The sequence below is a fragment of the Porites lutea genome, chromosome 5, assembly GCF_958299795.1.
Source record: "Porites lutea chromosome 5, jaPorLute2.1, whole genome shotgun sequence".
Classification (NCBI taxonomy): domain Eukaryota; kingdom Metazoa; phylum Cnidaria; class Anthozoa; order Scleractinia; family Poritidae; genus Porites; species Porites lutea.
The window spans coordinates 9,351,015-9,367,235 of NC_133205.1; the positions used below are offsets into that span (position 1 = coordinate 9,351,015).

Here is a 16,221-nt window from a genome sequence, read left to right on the forward strand (position 1 = left end):
TTACCAGTTTGGGGTGCTTATATTTGGAGGGGCTTATACATGGAAGGGCTTATTTTCGGAATTTTACGGTATTCAATGCTATTGTACGTGGGACACAGGAGGCATCTCTTTATCGGCAGAGTATTTATCTTGTTATGGTTTGAGTGACGTTATATCACCTAGCAGTTAAAAAGATGAAAGAAACAATTCGTGGTCTCCACTGATCGACGGATGGGTCTGTTTCCTAGAAGAGTGGGAAGCTGGTGGAAATTGTTCTGTTGTTGAAATTCCACACAGGAAAAGTCATGCTTCCGTGGTGGTAATTCATCATACCTTTACAAGTTGTTCCGTCATCATCTAGAATGAGGCCTCCTGAACAAGTACACGCTCTTCCAGATGGTGTAAGCAAACAAAGTTGACTACATCCGCCATTATTGTATTTGCACTGGTCTGTGACTGTAAATGGATAGAGCAAGACACATAAAAAAAAGAAAGTACAATTGAACCATTACTAAAAACATGCCGTCAATAGTGTAAGCACGCAATGAGCCAATAATTTGCAAATAAGTCGTGGAAAGTAAATGTCTAAACGTGAAGATAAATGTGAAGTCAAATTCAGCATTTGTAATTAGAGTCCAAGGAATGGCACTCGTAAACTGCACAGGTGCCGAGTTAGCTTGGCAAACAAATAAAGGGTTATAAAGGGTTATGGTGTCAAAAATATCTTTTAAGCCTTTTTTTTTTAAATACAGTGTGAATATATTTTTGTTATCGCAATGATGTTATATTAGTTTCAGTTTTAAATTATTTATTTGCCAAAAAGAAGTCGACATAATAAAACAGAAAAAATGTCTGAGTTCTCTGCATGACGTTTAGCAACTCAGAAGCTTTGATTGTGGTACCAAATCAAAAGGATCACCTATCTGCTTCTAATGTAATTTATCTCGTTTCCCTCTTTTTATGCTTAATAAACGGTGGTCATACACAGTTTCTAACATTTGCTAACGTCTGAGTTATTATCGCTGTATATCTTTTTCCACTGGAAATTCCGCTTTAAGGAAGTATCAACAACATAAACGTTTTTTTTTTGGAGAAAACGCGTTCTCCTCACCTGGTGTGGTTTTTTCACTGAGATTATATCCATGTATGTCCATAGGTTTCCCAATACCTGTGACAAATACACTGACATCTGCACTGTTTTTGTTGGCTCTATAAACAGCGTAATTTTTCCAGTCAGTCCAGTACAAGTAATCTCCAAGAAGTGTTAACCCAAAAGGATGAGGCAGGGTTGCTGAAGAAGATATGAAGGTCACCCTGATGTTCGTACTCAGGTTTAAGTATTCCAGCTTGTCAAATCTGGCATCCACCCAATACAAACGGTTTTTGTCTGTGTCAAGCGTCAGACCGTTTGGCCACGACAGACGTGAGTTTACGAGAGCAACCCGCTGCTTTCCTGACATGTCCGCCCTTTCAATCTTTGGGTGGTAGCCCCAATCAGTCCAATACATGATTCTATCAAATGCAAAATAAGTAACACTGTAAGGATTTTCGCCTACCTTCTAGACCTTACAACCTCTCTCGGTCATTTGATCTCGTTTTTTTATTTATAAAATCACTCTTGGTTTTTGAAATGAAACCTGACGACGTTGCGTCCACTTTTATAGTGACAAACACTTAACCCTCAGGGTGAATTATTCATACGGGGTTTGGAGGGGTCCCCTATGACTTCAAAATCGCTCATATTACGGCCACCAAAATTACACATAATAATGTATTTATCATTTTCAACTTCTAGGAGTGACATAATTGACAGAATAACGTAATTTGAGGTCATTATGACATCCTTATGTTGAATTTATTGGTAGAATCCACATGCCATCAATTATTCCCTTCAAAGCGAAAAAAACTTAAATAGTAAGGTGTACGACAAAATTAGTTAGCTAACGCATTAATGACCTATAACCACAGCAGTGATGTCATGATGACGTCATTTATCTTTGAAGAAGGAACTGGAACCGTCCGCTATCATGGATCGTCCATTTTGAATTTATATAAATGTATTCAATTTTACTTCAAAGCCGAAGAAATCGAGGTAATCGTTATGGAGAAATTTATCTGTGTATAACAGACTGTTTATAAAGCGAAAAATATTTTCCAGCAACTGCCATTTGGCCGTTTTAAATTCATGTTTTTTTTTTCCCAAATCAGTCACTAAAAAGCCTGGATTACACTGGCATTCATATTCAATTGGATATAATATTGTTAAATTAAGTGAAAAGCTATAATTCAATGATTGACTAGAAAATAACCCTTTTTGTAGGAAAAAAGCAAATTCAAAACAATGGTTGTCAAGGCTCGGTTGCCATAATTATGTCAATGTTAAAAAACACGGCAAGACGACTTTTTACAATGTTCCCAGATACTTTTAGGCAAAGTCACCACGTTTATTGGCCAGAGCCTAAAAAGCTTTGAAGTCATTCAACCTTTAAGCAAAGAAAAGCTCAAAAGCCACACTCGTCTGAGTACCGTTAAATCATGTTTAGTTCTTAGCCCTGTTCGGTGCAAACGTTTACAATCAATGTCATTATGCCCAGAGATAAAACACCTTGACAATTTTTGAACCAGTACTGAATTATTCTTCACTAAAATGCGACAGCTACCCATCTTTCGTTGCCTCTATTGTGAGCAGTTATATATCTTCCAGTCGACTTATTAGTAAGTTTGGTTGCTTTTTATATCTATTTAAACTACTGACCCCTTACTAACATCCAGTATAATATCCCTCGGTTGGCCTAGGCCACTTGTTATGAGAGCTCTACGATAGGAACCGTCTAGTTTAGATACTTCCAGCTTGTCACTTCCTGTATCAGTCCAGTAGAGATTCCTTCCTACAATGTCCACAGCCAATCCATCTGGTATCTGGACGTTTTGGCGAAACAGTACCTCAAACATGGAGCCATTCATGAATGAACGAGAAATGGTCTTCCTTGTCACATCCGTCCAGTATACTCTATCCTCTAAAACGTCGTAGCCAATGGCCATCGGGCGTTTGATGCTGCTTGACAACGGTAAAGCGGTGAGTGATCCGGGAGCATGAGGAGAAACTTTCATAATTTTTCCGTATGAAGCATCAGCGAACAGAAGAAACTCACTCGGCTCAGAAGAAGCTTTGTATAAAAGAGATCGGGAAAAAGAAATTGATTTCATAAAGATGGAGGTCAGTGTTTTACGTCTGCTTTTGAACTCGGTTTTGATTAATATGTAGGTTGGGTCTAATTAACTCTTTTTATTGGAGAGATTTGATTTGATTTTTTTTTTCAGAGAAGAAATAAAAATTTGACTGGAAATAAGACTCTTTTCAATAAATTTATAAATAGAATTTGATTTTATATTGAAGGTACTTAATCAATTGTGGCTTCTATCAATAATACTCATTAAGAAATGTCATAATTAACCAGATTGCTGAACGATGACATATTCAATGCTATTGTACGTGGGACACATGAGGCATCTCTTTATCAGCAGTCTCTTCATCTTGTTTTGGTTTGAGAGACGTTATATCATCTAGCATTTAAAAGGATGAAAGAATTAGTGCGTGGTCGGGTTTGGAATCAATTTATTGTGATTCTAAGTCTCCACTGATCGACGGATGGGTCTGTTTCCTAGAAGAGTGGGAGGCTGGTGGAAGTTGTTTTGTTCTTGAAATTTCACACAAGAAAGGTTATGCCTCCCTGGTCGTAATTCATCATACCTTTACAAGTTCTTCCGTCATCATCTAGAATGAGGCCTTCTGAACAAGTGCACGCTCTTCCAGATGGTGTAAGCAAACAAAGTTGACTACATCCGCCATTATTGTATTTGCACTGGTCTGTGACTGTAAATGGATAGAGCAAGACACAAATAAAAGCAAGAACAATTGAACCATTACTTAAAACATGCCGTCAATAGTGAAAGCAGGCAATGAGCCAATAATTTGCAAGTCGTAGAAAGTAAATGTCTAAACGTGAAGATGAATGTGAAATCAAATTCAGTATTTATAATTAGAGTCCAAGGAATGGCACTCGTAAGCTGCGCTGGTGCTGAATTACCTTTGGAACGAATAAAGGGTTATGACGTCTAAAATATATTTTAAAGGCTTTTTCTTTTAATGCGATATAAATATATTTTTGTCAATTATCGCAATGATGTTTTATTAGTATTAGTTTATTTATTCGCCAAAAAGAAGTCGACATAATAAAACAGAAAAAATGTCTGAGTTCTCTGCAGGATGTTTAGCCAATCAAAGGCTTTGATTGTGGTAGCAAATCAAAAGGATCACCTATCTGCTTCTAATGTAATTTTTCTCGTTTCCCTCTTTTTATGCTTAATAAACGGTGGTCATACGAATTTTCTTAACATTTGCTAACGTCTGAGTTATTATCGCTGCAATTTTTTTTACACTGAAAATTCCGCTTCAAGGAAGTATCAACAACATAAACGTTTCTTTTTTTTGTAGAAAACACCTTCTCTTTACCTGGTGTGGTTTCTTCACTGAGATTATATCCATGTATGTCCATAGGCTTCCCAATTCCAGTGACAAATACACTGACATCTGCACTGTTTTTGTTGGCTCTATAAACAGCGTAATTTCTCCAGTCAGTCCAGTACAAGTAATCTCCAAGAAGTGTTAACCCGAAAGGATGAGGCAGGGTTGCTGAAGAAGATATGAAGGTCACCCTGATGTTCGTACTCAGGTTTAAGTATTCCAGTTTGTCAAATCTAGCATCCACCCAATACAAACGGTTTTTGTCTGTGTCAAGCGTTAGACCGTTTGGCCACGACAGACGTGAGTTTACGAGAGCAACCCGCTGCTTTCCTGACATGTCCGCCCTTTCAATCTTTGGGTGGTAACCCCAATCAGTCCAATACATGATTCTATCAAATGCAAAATAAGTAACACTGTAAGGATTTTCTCCTATCTTCTAGACCTTACAACCTCTCTCGGTCATTTGATGTCGTTTTTTTTTTTTTTTCATAAAATCACTCTTGCTTTTTGCAATGCAAACTGACGACGTTGCGTCTACTTTTATAATGACAAACACTTAACCCTGAGGGTGAATTATTCAGACGGGGTTTGGAGGGGCCCCCTATGAATTCAAAACCGCTGATATCACGGGCACCAAAATTGCACATAATAATGTATTTATCATTTTCAACTTCTAGGAGTGACATGATTGACAGAATAAGGTAATTTGACGTCATTATGACGTCCTTATGTTGAATTTATTGGTAGAATCCAATGTTTACTAACGCAATAATGACCTATAACCACAGCAGTGATGTCATAATGACGTTGTTTATCTTTGAAGAAGGAACTGGAACCGCCCGCTATCATGGATCTTCCATTTTGAATATAATTATATAAATGTATTCAATTTTACTTCAAACCCGAAGAAATCGAGGTAATCGGTATGGAAAAATTGATCTATAACAGAATGTTTATGAAGCGAAAGATATTTTCCAGCAACTGCCATTTGGCCATTTTAAATTCATGTTTCTTTTAAAAAGCCTGGATTACACTAGCATTCATATTAAATTGGACATAATATTGCTAAATTAATTGAAAAGCTATAATTTAATGATTAACTGGAAATAATCCTTTTTGTAGGAAAAAAGCAAATTCAAAACAATGGCTGTCAAAACTTGGTTCTCACAATTATGTCAATGTTGACATACACGGCATGGCGACTTTTTAAAATATTCCGAGATACTTTTAGGCAAAGTCGCCAAGTCTATTGGCCAGAGCCTAAAAAGCTTTGAAGTTATTCAACTTTTAAGCAAAGGAGAGCTCAAAAGCCACCCCCGTCTGAGTACCCTTAAATCATGTTTAGTTCTTAGCTCTGTTCAGTGAATACGTTTACAATCAGTGTCATTATGCCCAGTATTATAACACCTTGAACAACTTTTGAACCAGTACTCATGAATTATTCTTCACTAAAATGCGACAGCTACCCATCTTTCGTTGCCTCTATTGTGAGCAGATATATATATATATATAGAGAGAGAGAGAGAGGATATTACACGGTGGCGAGAAGATATGAATTTTATGTTCGAGTGGCAAGAACAATATCTCACGAGTGAGCGAAGCGAACGAGTGAGATATTGTTCTTGCCACGAGAACATAAAATTCATATCTTCGAGCCAACGTGTAATGTTCTTTTTATTGTATGGAGAAACCAATTCAACAAAAGCAAAAGGCGGGAATCGTGACGTCATTGAACGATACGACACTCACAAAGGTGACATACGGAAAATACGCCACTCGGGTCCCGGATGAAGTGGCGTATGGAATCTACGAGTGGTTTAGTTCCCGGTAAAACACTCTCCTCCATATAATAAATATATATATATTCCAGTCAACTTATAAGTAAGTTTTGTTGCCTTTTATATCTATTTAAACTACTGACCCCTTACTAACATCCAGAATAATATCCCTCGGTTCGCCTAGGCCACTTGTTATGAGAGCTCTACGATAGGAACCGTCTAGTTTAGATACTTCCAGCTTGTCACTTCCTTTATCAGTCCAGTAGAGATTCCTTCCTACAATGTCCACAGCCAGTCCATCTGGTATCTGAACGTTTTGGCGAAACAGTACCTCAAACATAGAGCCATTCATGAATGAACGAGAAATGGTCTTCCTTGTCACATCCGTCCAGTATACTCTATCCTCTAAAACGTCGTAGCCAATGGCCATCGGGCGTTTGATACTGCTTGACAAGGGTAAAGCGGTGAGTGATCCGGGAGCATGAGGAGAAACTTTCATAATTTTTCCGTATGAAGCATCAGCAAACAGGAGAAACTCAAGCTCAGGAGAAGCTTTTAGAGAGATCGAAAAAAGAAACGGATTGAGAGTGAATGTCTATAATATCGAGCAACCGGCGGCCAGGGTCACATCTTGTCCATAGGTAGGTATTGGCAAGTAAACAAACGTGATGTATTTTGTTTTTGAAAGGGCTTGCGTAGCATCGATTTTGGGGAAAATCGGCGAAATCAACTATGTTCGTGGTCTGTGACTTGAAAACAAACAAAATTTAAAGCAATATCAGGGTTCTTAAATCTTTGCTTGCAGGTAAAAGGGATGAATGCGGGGTAACTGAAGTATTCCCCAATAAATTAATTTATAAAGGGTTTTACTCATAATTTGGTGGTTATTTTTCATGTTAGCGATAACGTGGGAGATAAATAAAGAATACTTCATGAAAAGTGTGTGCGTACGGTATTTACGCACGAGTTGTTGACGTATCAGAAATCGAACGAGCAAGCGCTACGAACGAGTGAGATTTCTGATACAAACACAGCGACTGCGGATACAAAGCACTTTCCGTGTGGTATTGTGTTTATTATATGCATACTGAGACATTCGTTATTTTTGCCAGCCTTTTTATTCCAAATCTCTCCAAAATGCTAAACTTGGCTGCTACACACCGCGAAATGACAACAAAATCGAAGTATTATCCAAAAACGTTTGTCAATAAATATTTATGAGGGTATATAAGGATATGAGGTAATCCAAGGATTAAAAGTAATGTTAACTCCTTGTTCTGAATGCACAATTGAAAATTAAATGAATGAATTTAAGTAAAATGGCCGATTTGAATATAAGTACACCTCAGCTTAAATGGAAGACAAAGTAGGTGCGATAAAAAGCACAACTTAAACTTTATTCTCCTTCTGTTTTTCCCCTTCCGCTGTTATTTAGCAGACTCTCTATAATTATCTTCACCGACAGAGAAATACACGAAACTATTCCACTCCAATTTCAGAGATGTTTTTCACTTTTTTACCCGAAAAACTCTTCGAGAAAAACTTTTCTCTTTGAACGTCTGCGAACCACCCGCAAAGCGAGGGCTCTGCAAGCTAAAAGCACCTGTAAAAGGTTGGAATTTTGGGGCGAAACTCACACAGCTATGTGACTTCTTATTAGACGTGTCATTTACGTGAAACAACATCTTTCCCGATTCTGATTGGACGTATTTTTTTTTTCGTGTGAAAAACATCGTTCGCTCCTCTGATTGGCTAGAAATCATTTACGTATGAAAATTTACGACATAGCTTTTCGATGAGTATTTCTCAGTAACAATATAATAAACCATTTTATTCTTTTTGAACTGACCGAAGTGTTAATAATTTAGGCTGAAAGTCGCGATTTTAATTTTAGGCTTGTGCCACTTCTTGGTTTTTCTTGAGGCTAAACCCATAAGTTATTTAAAGATTGTGCTAAAATATATTTATTAAGAACTGACACGGTTAATTTTATTTGCGCTCCACACGAACCTTCTCGCCCCGGGGCGAAAGGCAAACGTCACATTCGTATAGGTAATAGAATGATTTGTAGTGATATTTGGCATAAATACGACGAGTGATATTTCAAAATTGTTATACGTAATCTCACGAGCCGTTAGGCGAGTGAAATTTGAGACAATTTTGAAATATCATAAGTGGTATTTATGCAGAATACCACGTACAAATCATGCTATTATTTGTTTATACTACTACCTAAAAAGGTTTGTAATTTTCACATGTAGGTATTTCAAATTAAGCTGAAATACCACTGCTCTTAGCCAATCAGATTGCAGAAATTTCTCATGTAGTAGTATTATAGTAGAGAATTCCTCAAAATAGAAAACTGAGAAGATAAAAACTGTCTAAAACAATTCTTATTGACAAACTTGTTGCGAAGCTACTAGTGTCTGTGTAGAAATAATAAACAGTAAACGGCAGGAAAAAGGAAAAGTTGGCCATGTGGTACAAATTAGCCTGAATTTCATCCGATTACTTCGAGTCGTTATTACTCCCTCAGTAACGTCTGAATCGACCGGCCGTTAATGCCGTCCAGTGACGTCACTACTCCTCGACTTTGCTTTAATTCATGCAAAAGGTAAAACACGATTTTCAAGTGGCAAACCGAGAAATATCGTTTGGAAATCTCTGCTCGATACAGAACTGCTTTATTTTTTTTCGATCGTAATTCATGTTTAACGTTCAAACTATCAACTGCAAGCAGTACAACTCTGAACCGGTTGTACTAAATTCTATAATCAAACTCGGTCGCAATCACGCAATGAAATAAACACACACACGAAACGCTTAGTTCAAAAACACAATGATTTGCTTTAATTGAAGAGAAGCTATTTCCTTAACGAAGAAAAAAACAAGGAGACAAGAAAGAAAAGCTAACAGAATCATTACACTTGACGGTAAAAATAGCAAGAAGGTCGAATTATAACATTGATCTCAGAAAACTTCGCGTAAAGAAAATCACCGGCCGCCGAAACCACAAAGCGGCTCTAAATGAAAAACCTACCGACTCTCCGCAAGGATTCTTCATTCGCAGTTCAATTTAGCATTTCAACTTCGACGACAAGGGTAATTTTTCTGTTTAAGATAAAGATTAAGCTTATCGAAATGTACGAACCAAACGAAAGAATGCCAGAGATGCGATCCACTGAATATCAAGCGACAATCCCGCTACAATTTTTCATAATTATACATAATTATGTTAATGTTTAGACAATCAACCAATCAAAATCACTACCCGGGTGGTGAGTGACGTCACTGGACGGCATTAACGGCCGGTCGATTCAGACGTTGTTCAGAGAAGAAAACGTCTCGAAGCAATCAGATGAATTTCAGGCTATACAAATTTAAGCTTGCTGTTTGCCGTTAACGTGACTTTAAATTTCTCCTCAGAGAGCGAAATGCCCCCAAATTTAAGCAAAACTGACTGGGTTTTTTTTTTTTTTTTTTTTCGGGAGGCACTGACAAACATTATTTAGAATAATCTAATTAATACTTGAAAAGTTGCCAGACGTTTAATATCAAGGTTTTTCGGTATTAGGGACCTTAAGCAAAGACGTTTTTGAGAGAAGCACGTCAACCGGAAGTGCACTTTTTGCATACTTTGGCAGTGGTTTTGCCTAAATTTTCGAGCAAATTGTGTCTATAAGAGTAAAGGAACAGAGCAATAAAAATTTGTTAGCCCGGCACAAGGAACATTGAGAGGGAGAAGTGCGTCGCTCAAAAACGTCTTTGCTTAAGCTTCCTGGGAACCACGAACGTTGGGAAGTCACGTGTTCAATGCCTTGCCGTCAGGTTTGCTGTTTGAGGTTCACATTTGTACGGCTAGACCACGCTCCAGGGGTAAGTGATTTACCGCAAATTTTTGTGAACCCTAAACCACCGCAATGCCACGCAATAGCCCGAGGTTATACTGCCTTTTAGAACTCTTTCCCTTACATTAATTATTGATTTTTTAAATATACATATATAGAAACACTTTTGAAGACAATTTTTGTGCTAATCGAAAACCGTGGTTTTTCGTTTTCAGTAAGATGGCTAAATCGCGATCTTAAGGTGTCTCCAATAGATAAACACTGTTTTCCACTGCTTTCTCCGTAACTACTTATTGGGTGGACAAGCGAAAAAAAAAGAATGAAAGTCAGCTGGCATATTCTGATTGATAAAAACACGATGTACTCACTTGAATTAGCATTTTGTGCCGAACTGTAAGACAGCATCAGCGATAGCACAAATAGAAACTTCATCCTCCTGTTAAAGTAAAACGTAATATTATTCAGGAGTGTTTAGAGGGGCGGGGGAGGGGGTTAAACAAGATGGATTTTCCCATTTTTGAATTGACTCTTTTTCTCCATCTTATAAGACAATAACAACGAGCAAAACAATATAAAGTCTTTTTCAAAAGAGTATCATAGGTATAAGGAACAAATTACCAAAAAAATCTGGTCAAAACTTCAATCAAAAACTGGAAGTGCCAAACGCGAGAAAAACGGAAGTGACCAACTCACGGTCCCCTTTGTGTTACTTTTGCTTGGTTTGAAGAAAACCGGCGGGCGATTCATAAACAAAGCGCAGTGGTAAAAGTACCAAGCAATGAGCACAGTTACATGCTAATTATCACGCACGCTGATTGGCTAATTTTTATGATCAATAAGAGGATAGACTAGGCTTAGCTAAATAATTCCGGAATTTTGGGGGGAATTTTAGACATCAAAAGGAATTTTAGAAAAACTAGGGATTTTTAGAAAAAAAATTGACAAATGCTAGAATAAGAGCAATTGGAACATTCACTCGACATTTTGGCAACATTTCACGGGCAAAAACGTTGACAAAACGTTTATTTTTTTATGTTTTTATTTTTTTGGTATTCCTACCAACCAAGAGAGGGTTCAGTTCGCTCACATTCTACAGCAGTGTCTAGAGCACTATAGAACATTCGTTTGTTTTATCGCTATCAAAAAAACGAAAGTTTATGAGAATTTTCAGGAATTTTAGAGAGTTTTTGAAGAATTTGAGACATTTTGAAAAAGAATTTTGGAGTTTTTTTCGGGAAATTCTGGAAAGAATTTTAGGCCAAATTTCGGGCATTATAAAATTATGATATATGCAAGAAGCGGTTAATTGCCAAACGAATGCCGAACTTCGATGTTCTTGCTTAGGTTAGTTTCGTAGAAGATTCAGTTTCTGTCTATTGAGAAAAATAGCCGACATAGCTCTGATGCAACACTTGCATCCGCTTTGGATTCTCTGCAAAAAGCTCAAGCAGAGGAAAGTGAGTTTCCAAAAGCGGAGACCACTTGCTAGAAATTGTACAGTTTAAAAACTGAGATTTGGATAAGCTTTTAATATTCATACATAGTTTTAAAGTTAAAAAACTAAGAAAACAATTCTGAAAGTCTAGTTTATTAAAAATAAACACATTAATCATAACCATTACAATTTCCTCAAATTTGACTGGTGGATTTACTGCTTTATTTTTCACTCTCTGTTGTGTAGGGTTGTAATAGGACAGTTAGTGGGTTCGCTGGTCTAGACCGGCTGAAGTTCATTTGAAGTGCACTTGAGTTCAAGTGAACTTGAAAAGATCTTGAAGTGTACTCAGCTTTTTGCTAAGAAATGACGTTCACACTTAAGTTAAAGTGAGCAGTTTTGGCGGGAACCAATCTTCCTCTCTGTGTTTAATTACACGGGAAACTGACCCTTCCCTACATGTGTTTTACGCCTGCGAAGTTAAGAGCCGTAGAACTATTGCAAAGTGTAATTTTCCGTTTATTGACAACCGTCTTCTTCAACAGTGCCAAAAAAAAGGATAATAATGCGACCAATGGTTTCATCGAAGTATTCGAAGTAGGGGAAACCTTTTTTGATGTTCTAAAAGCTCTTCTTACCAGTATTTTGAGCTCGTTGCTTCAAGTATTTGTAGTGTTACCGGGATACGTAAAGACGATTATGGTATAGACGAACAGGGAAGCACGTGAGTCGAGGACTTTAGAATGGCGATGCCTTATTCGGTTGTTGTAATCCGGGGGGGTTAATCCGTAGCTTCAATGTGTATATTTGAACTCTACAATTGGCGACGAGGATAGGCAAGGAAATTTTCCGACATATGCAAAGAAAATATGGCCATGGACATTGAATCTGGAAACATAAAACCCGATTGCACAGGCAATCCGACTAGCGTGGGACCTCGTTGGAGACGATGAGATGGAAACGTTCTTTTGGGCTTTTTCTCGAGGCCAAGGGTATCACAAAGGATACAAAAAAACAAGCGTTTGACTTTTTCATTGCGCTGGACGGGGTGTACAGGACATTTTTGTTACGCTGAGTGACCCTGGACTAGCCCCAAACAGAGAAACGCAGTATGCGAAAGTTGTGAGATTACTGGACGCACGTTTTTGACCACAAGTTAACATACCATTTGAACGACATCAGTTTCGCCAAGCAAAACAGGAGTCCGAGACAGCACACCAGTTTGTGACCAGATTGTTCCAGCTTAGCGAGAATTGCGACTTCGGAACATCCAAGCAAGAACAAATCCGTGATCAGTTAATTGATAAATGTCGGTCACATGACCTTCGCAAGAAACTACTCGCGCGGCTAACTCACACTTCAGAAGGCTAGAGATATTGATAGGTCCATGGAAGCTGCTGAAAGTCAGACATGGTCGATTGAAGGCGATTCACAGAGCGGTAATGTGAATTACTTAGAGCGGAAATATTTTGATTCGCCTAAACGTGGAGGAGGACGTTGTTGTCGGTATTGACTCGAGGGAAATTTTGAAAGAGATCCAGAGTGCAAGGTAGGACTGGCTACTTGAAGGAAATGTAAAAAAGTGGGGCATTTCGTCAAAGTTTGTAAGACGAAAGAAGAAGATACTAATAGCCACAAGAAAGGAAATATACGCCAAGTCACCAAAGATGATGATTTCGCCTTCACCCTACAGTCTAGTGGAAGAGATATTCCCACCGTAGACATCGAACTTGGAGGTGTTCGACTGGAAGGGGTTCTTGTCGATTCTGGTTCCACTTGCAATGTTATTGACACAGCGACATGGGAGGAGCTTAAGGAGAAGAAAGTGAAATGTGTTTGAAGAAAATCTAGAAAGCTGTACTCCTATTTATCCAATGAGCCACTTACCACTGCTGGTGAGTTTGAAACTGAACCTTGTTACAAAGGTAAACGTTGCCATGTGTGTTGTATTGTTGTGGAAGAGAAAGCAAGGGCAAAACTTAGCAGGGAGACAGCAGAAGAGCTGGCCATACTGAAACTTGAAATTAATGCCATGAAATAAGAAACACTACTTAGAGATTTTCTTGAGTGTTTAAAGGGAGTAGGAAAACTTAAGGGTTTCCAAGCAAAGCTCCACATTGATGAATCAGTTTAACCTGTTGCACAGAAGTTGAGACCCCCACCTTATAGGCTAAGGGACAAAATAGAACAGAAACTCAAGGAACTAGTAGACTGTGATATTATTGAACCAGTTGAAGGTCCTGCTCCGTGGGTGAGCCCGGTCGTGGTGGTTCCCAAACCATCGAGAGACATAAGGAAAGCTAATGAAGCTATTGTAAGGGATCGTCATCCCATACCCACGGTTGATGACATACTCTACCAGCTGAATGGGAGCAAAGTGTTTAGCAAATTGGACCCAAATGGGGATTTCACCAGATTTAGTTGGAGCAACAGTTTAGAGTTATTACCACATTCATAACTCACAAGGGATTGAACAGGTATAAACGCTTGATGTTCGGAATCAGCTCTGCCCCACAGCTTTATCATCACACCATTCGACAAGTGCTGGCCGGCTGTGAGGGTGTCTACAACATCCACGATGACATAATTATACATGGTCGTACAGTTTGCAGAAGACAATTGAGTGTATTTGTCACAAAGGACTAACCCTCAATCCGGAAAAGTGTGTGTTTAAGATGCCACAACTCCCTTCCATGGGATATCTGCTATCAAGGAAAGGTATTGGCCCAACAGAGTCACACGTTGAAGCAGTGGTCCGGGCTAAGGAACCCACAAATGCAGAGAAAGGAAGTGCAGAGTTTCCTAGGATTAGTGAACCTTAGTGCCCGTTTCATCCCTAATGTAGCAAGTATCAAAGAGCCACTCAGAGAATTGGCAAGGAAGGATGTACACCATTCAAGTGGGGCACAGAACAGGAAGTGGCATTTGAAACCCTGAATAGTAACCGGGGACGGACACAAACATTGGCATATTTCGACAGAAATGCAGAAGTAACAAAGCTAATTACAGGTGCAAGCCCGGTAGGCCTTAGGGCGGTGCCTACACAGGTCCAGGAGGGACAGGAGCGTGTAATTGCGTATGCAACTCGTGCCTTAACAGGGGTTGAACAAAGATACTCACAAACAGAAAGAGAGGCACTGGGACTTGTGTGGGGATGCGAGACATTTCATATGTACCTGTATGGAATGGAGTTCACGTTGTTGACAGACCACAAGCCTCTAGAAACTATTTACTCGACTAGCTCCCGTAATTCAGCTCGGATAGAGCGCTGGGTACTTCGACTTCAACCATACAAGTTTCGGGTGCAGTATGAACCAGGTAAACAGAACATTGCCGACTCTCTTTCACGGCTTGTCGATAAGGAAGTGCTGAGTGTTCATGATGATGCTGAGGAATTTATTCGTTTTGTGGCAGAAGCATCAGCGCCAGTAGCGATACCCATCAGAGAAACTGAGGAAAAATCAGCTACCGACCTAGAAATTTCACAACTATGATAATGCTTCGCAACAGGAGACTAGGACAAAGCCCCACTAAAGTACAAACATGTCAGAAATAAACTCTCTTCCCAAGGAAAGTTAGTATTAAGGGGAACGACGTTGCTAATTCCAAGAATACTACGCGAGAGAGTGCTAGACTTAGTGCATCAGGGTCATCAGGGGATGGTAAAAACCAAGCAAAGACTTCGTACAAAGGTTTGGTGGGCTGGAATTGAAAAGCAAGTGAAAAACCGGTGTAAGACCTGCCATGGCTGCCAACTTGTTGGACTGCCTACACCACCAGAGCCCTTACGGCATACAAAGTTTCCAAGCCAACCCTGGATTGACCTAACCGCAGACTTGATGGGACCGGCCCTACCGTTAGGAGAATATGTACTTGTCTAGGTTGATTATTACAGCCGACATTTCGAAGTGAATATTCTAACGTCCTTGACATCCACTAAAGTCATTGTAAGTTTGGAGAAGATTTTCTGTACCATGGGTTACCGCAGTGGTTAAAAAAATTTCAACGGTACACAGTTTGTGTCCGATGAATTTGAGCGTTTCCTGAAAAAGACTGATATAGAGCATTGCACGTCGACCCCGCTCTGGCTTCAGGTAAATAGGGAGATGGAAGGACAGAACAGAAGCTTGCTTAAAGCCCTTAGGATTGCTAAAGCTGAAAAGAAGACTATCTGGACCGAGATGCCAAAGTTCTTAACAGCCTACAGAACGACACCTCACAGCAGTACAGGAGTCACGGCGGCCAAACTCCTGTTCAACAGATCAGAGAAATCAGATCATGAAGATTCCTGAGCTGGGAAACTCGAGATACTCCGACAGTGAGGCAAGAGACTAGGATGAGGAGAGTGAAGCAGAAGAGGGCCGACTATGATGACGAGAAAAGGAGAGCTCGAGATAGTGACCTATAACCTGATGATTTAGTGCTCTTAAAACAGAGGAAAGAGAACAAGCTCTCAACCACGTTTGGCGCACTTCCATATATTAGCAAGAAGCACGGGAACAAGGTTATCATATCGTCACCCGAAACGTGAGGAGAAATGTGGCCGATGTTAAGAAATACTTGACAGGGGACACAACCGGAGATGAACAAGTTGCTGAGGATGACTCCTCCGAGGAAGATAACACCGGAAGGATAACAGAACCCCACGGGAGACCA

At 39.2% G+C, this 16,221-nt stretch overlaps 3 protein-coding genes across 3 annotated transcripts in view; 1 reads left to right on the forward strand and 2 right to left on the reverse strand.

Moving 5' to 3' along the window:
- The window catches only part of LOC140937868 (low-density lipoprotein receptor-related protein 6-like), a 4,122-nt gene extending 996 nt beyond the window's left edge, over nucleotides 1-3,126 (reverse strand). The window contains exons 1-3 of the mRNA XM_073387438.1: nucleotides 2,735-3,126; nucleotides 1,091-1,491; nucleotides 313-435 (exon numbers count right to left, since the gene is read on the reverse strand). Coding sequence (XP_073243539.1) covers nucleotides 313-435; nucleotides 1,091-1,491; nucleotides 2,735-3,090 — 880 coding nt within the window. The 5' untranslated portion in view covers nucleotides 3,091-3,126. The remainder of the gene's footprint in view (nucleotides 1-312; nucleotides 436-1,090; nucleotides 1,492-2,734) is intronic.
- Nucleotides 3,127-3,686: 560 nt separating this feature from the next.
- Nucleotides 3,687-6,815, reverse strand: LOC140939116 (low-density lipoprotein receptor-related protein 6-like). Its single transcript, XM_073388675.1, has 3 exons — nucleotides 6,426-6,815; nucleotides 4,493-4,893; nucleotides 3,687-3,853 (listed from the first exon to the last, which is right to left on the reverse strand). The coding sequence occupies exons 1-3, from the start codon at nucleotides 6,779-6,781 to the stop codon at nucleotides 3,687-3,689; spliced, it is 924 nt and encodes a 307-aa protein (XP_073244776.1). The 5' UTR covers nucleotides 6,782-6,815.
- Nucleotides 6,816-12,952: 6,137 nt separating this feature from the next.
- LOC140937869 (uncharacterized) lies at nucleotides 12,953-15,059 on the forward strand. Its single transcript, XM_073387439.1, has 4 exons — nucleotides 12,953-13,004; nucleotides 13,167-13,390; nucleotides 13,712-14,004; nucleotides 14,411-15,059. The coding sequence occupies exons 1-4, from the start codon at nucleotides 12,953-12,955 to the stop codon at nucleotides 15,057-15,059; spliced, it is 1,218 nt and encodes a 405-aa protein (XP_073243540.1).
- Nucleotides 15,060-16,221: the final 1,162 nt, after the last annotated feature.

Excerpts from the sequence above, each read along its gene's own strand:
- LOC140939116 (XM_073388675.1), bottom strand. The coding sequence starts at position 6,781 with ATGAAAGTTTCTCCTCATGCTCCCGGATCACTCACCGCTTTACCCTTG. Across the intron at positions 4,894-6,425 it reads ATTCTGGATGTTAGTAAGGG|AATCATGTATTGGACTGATT; the intron begins GTCAGTAGTTTA and ends TGCATTTGATAG. Across the intron at positions 3,854-4,492 it reads CAGTGAAGAAACCACACCAG|TCACAGACCAGTGCAAATAC; the intron begins GTAAAGAGAAGG and ends ATCCATTTACAG.
- LOC140937869 (XM_073387439.1), top strand. The coding sequence starts at position 12,953 with ATGGAAGCTGCTGAAAGTCAGACATGGTCGATTGAAGGCGATTCACAG. Across the intron at positions 13,391-13,711 it reads AGGAGCTTAAGGAGAAGAAA|AAGTTGAGACCCCCACCTTA; the intron begins GTGAAATGTGTT and ends CCTGTTGCACAG. Across the intron at positions 14,005-14,410 it reads AGTTGGAGCAACAGTTTAGA|CAAGTATCAAAGAGCCACTC; the intron begins GTTATTACCACA and ends TCCCTAATGTAG.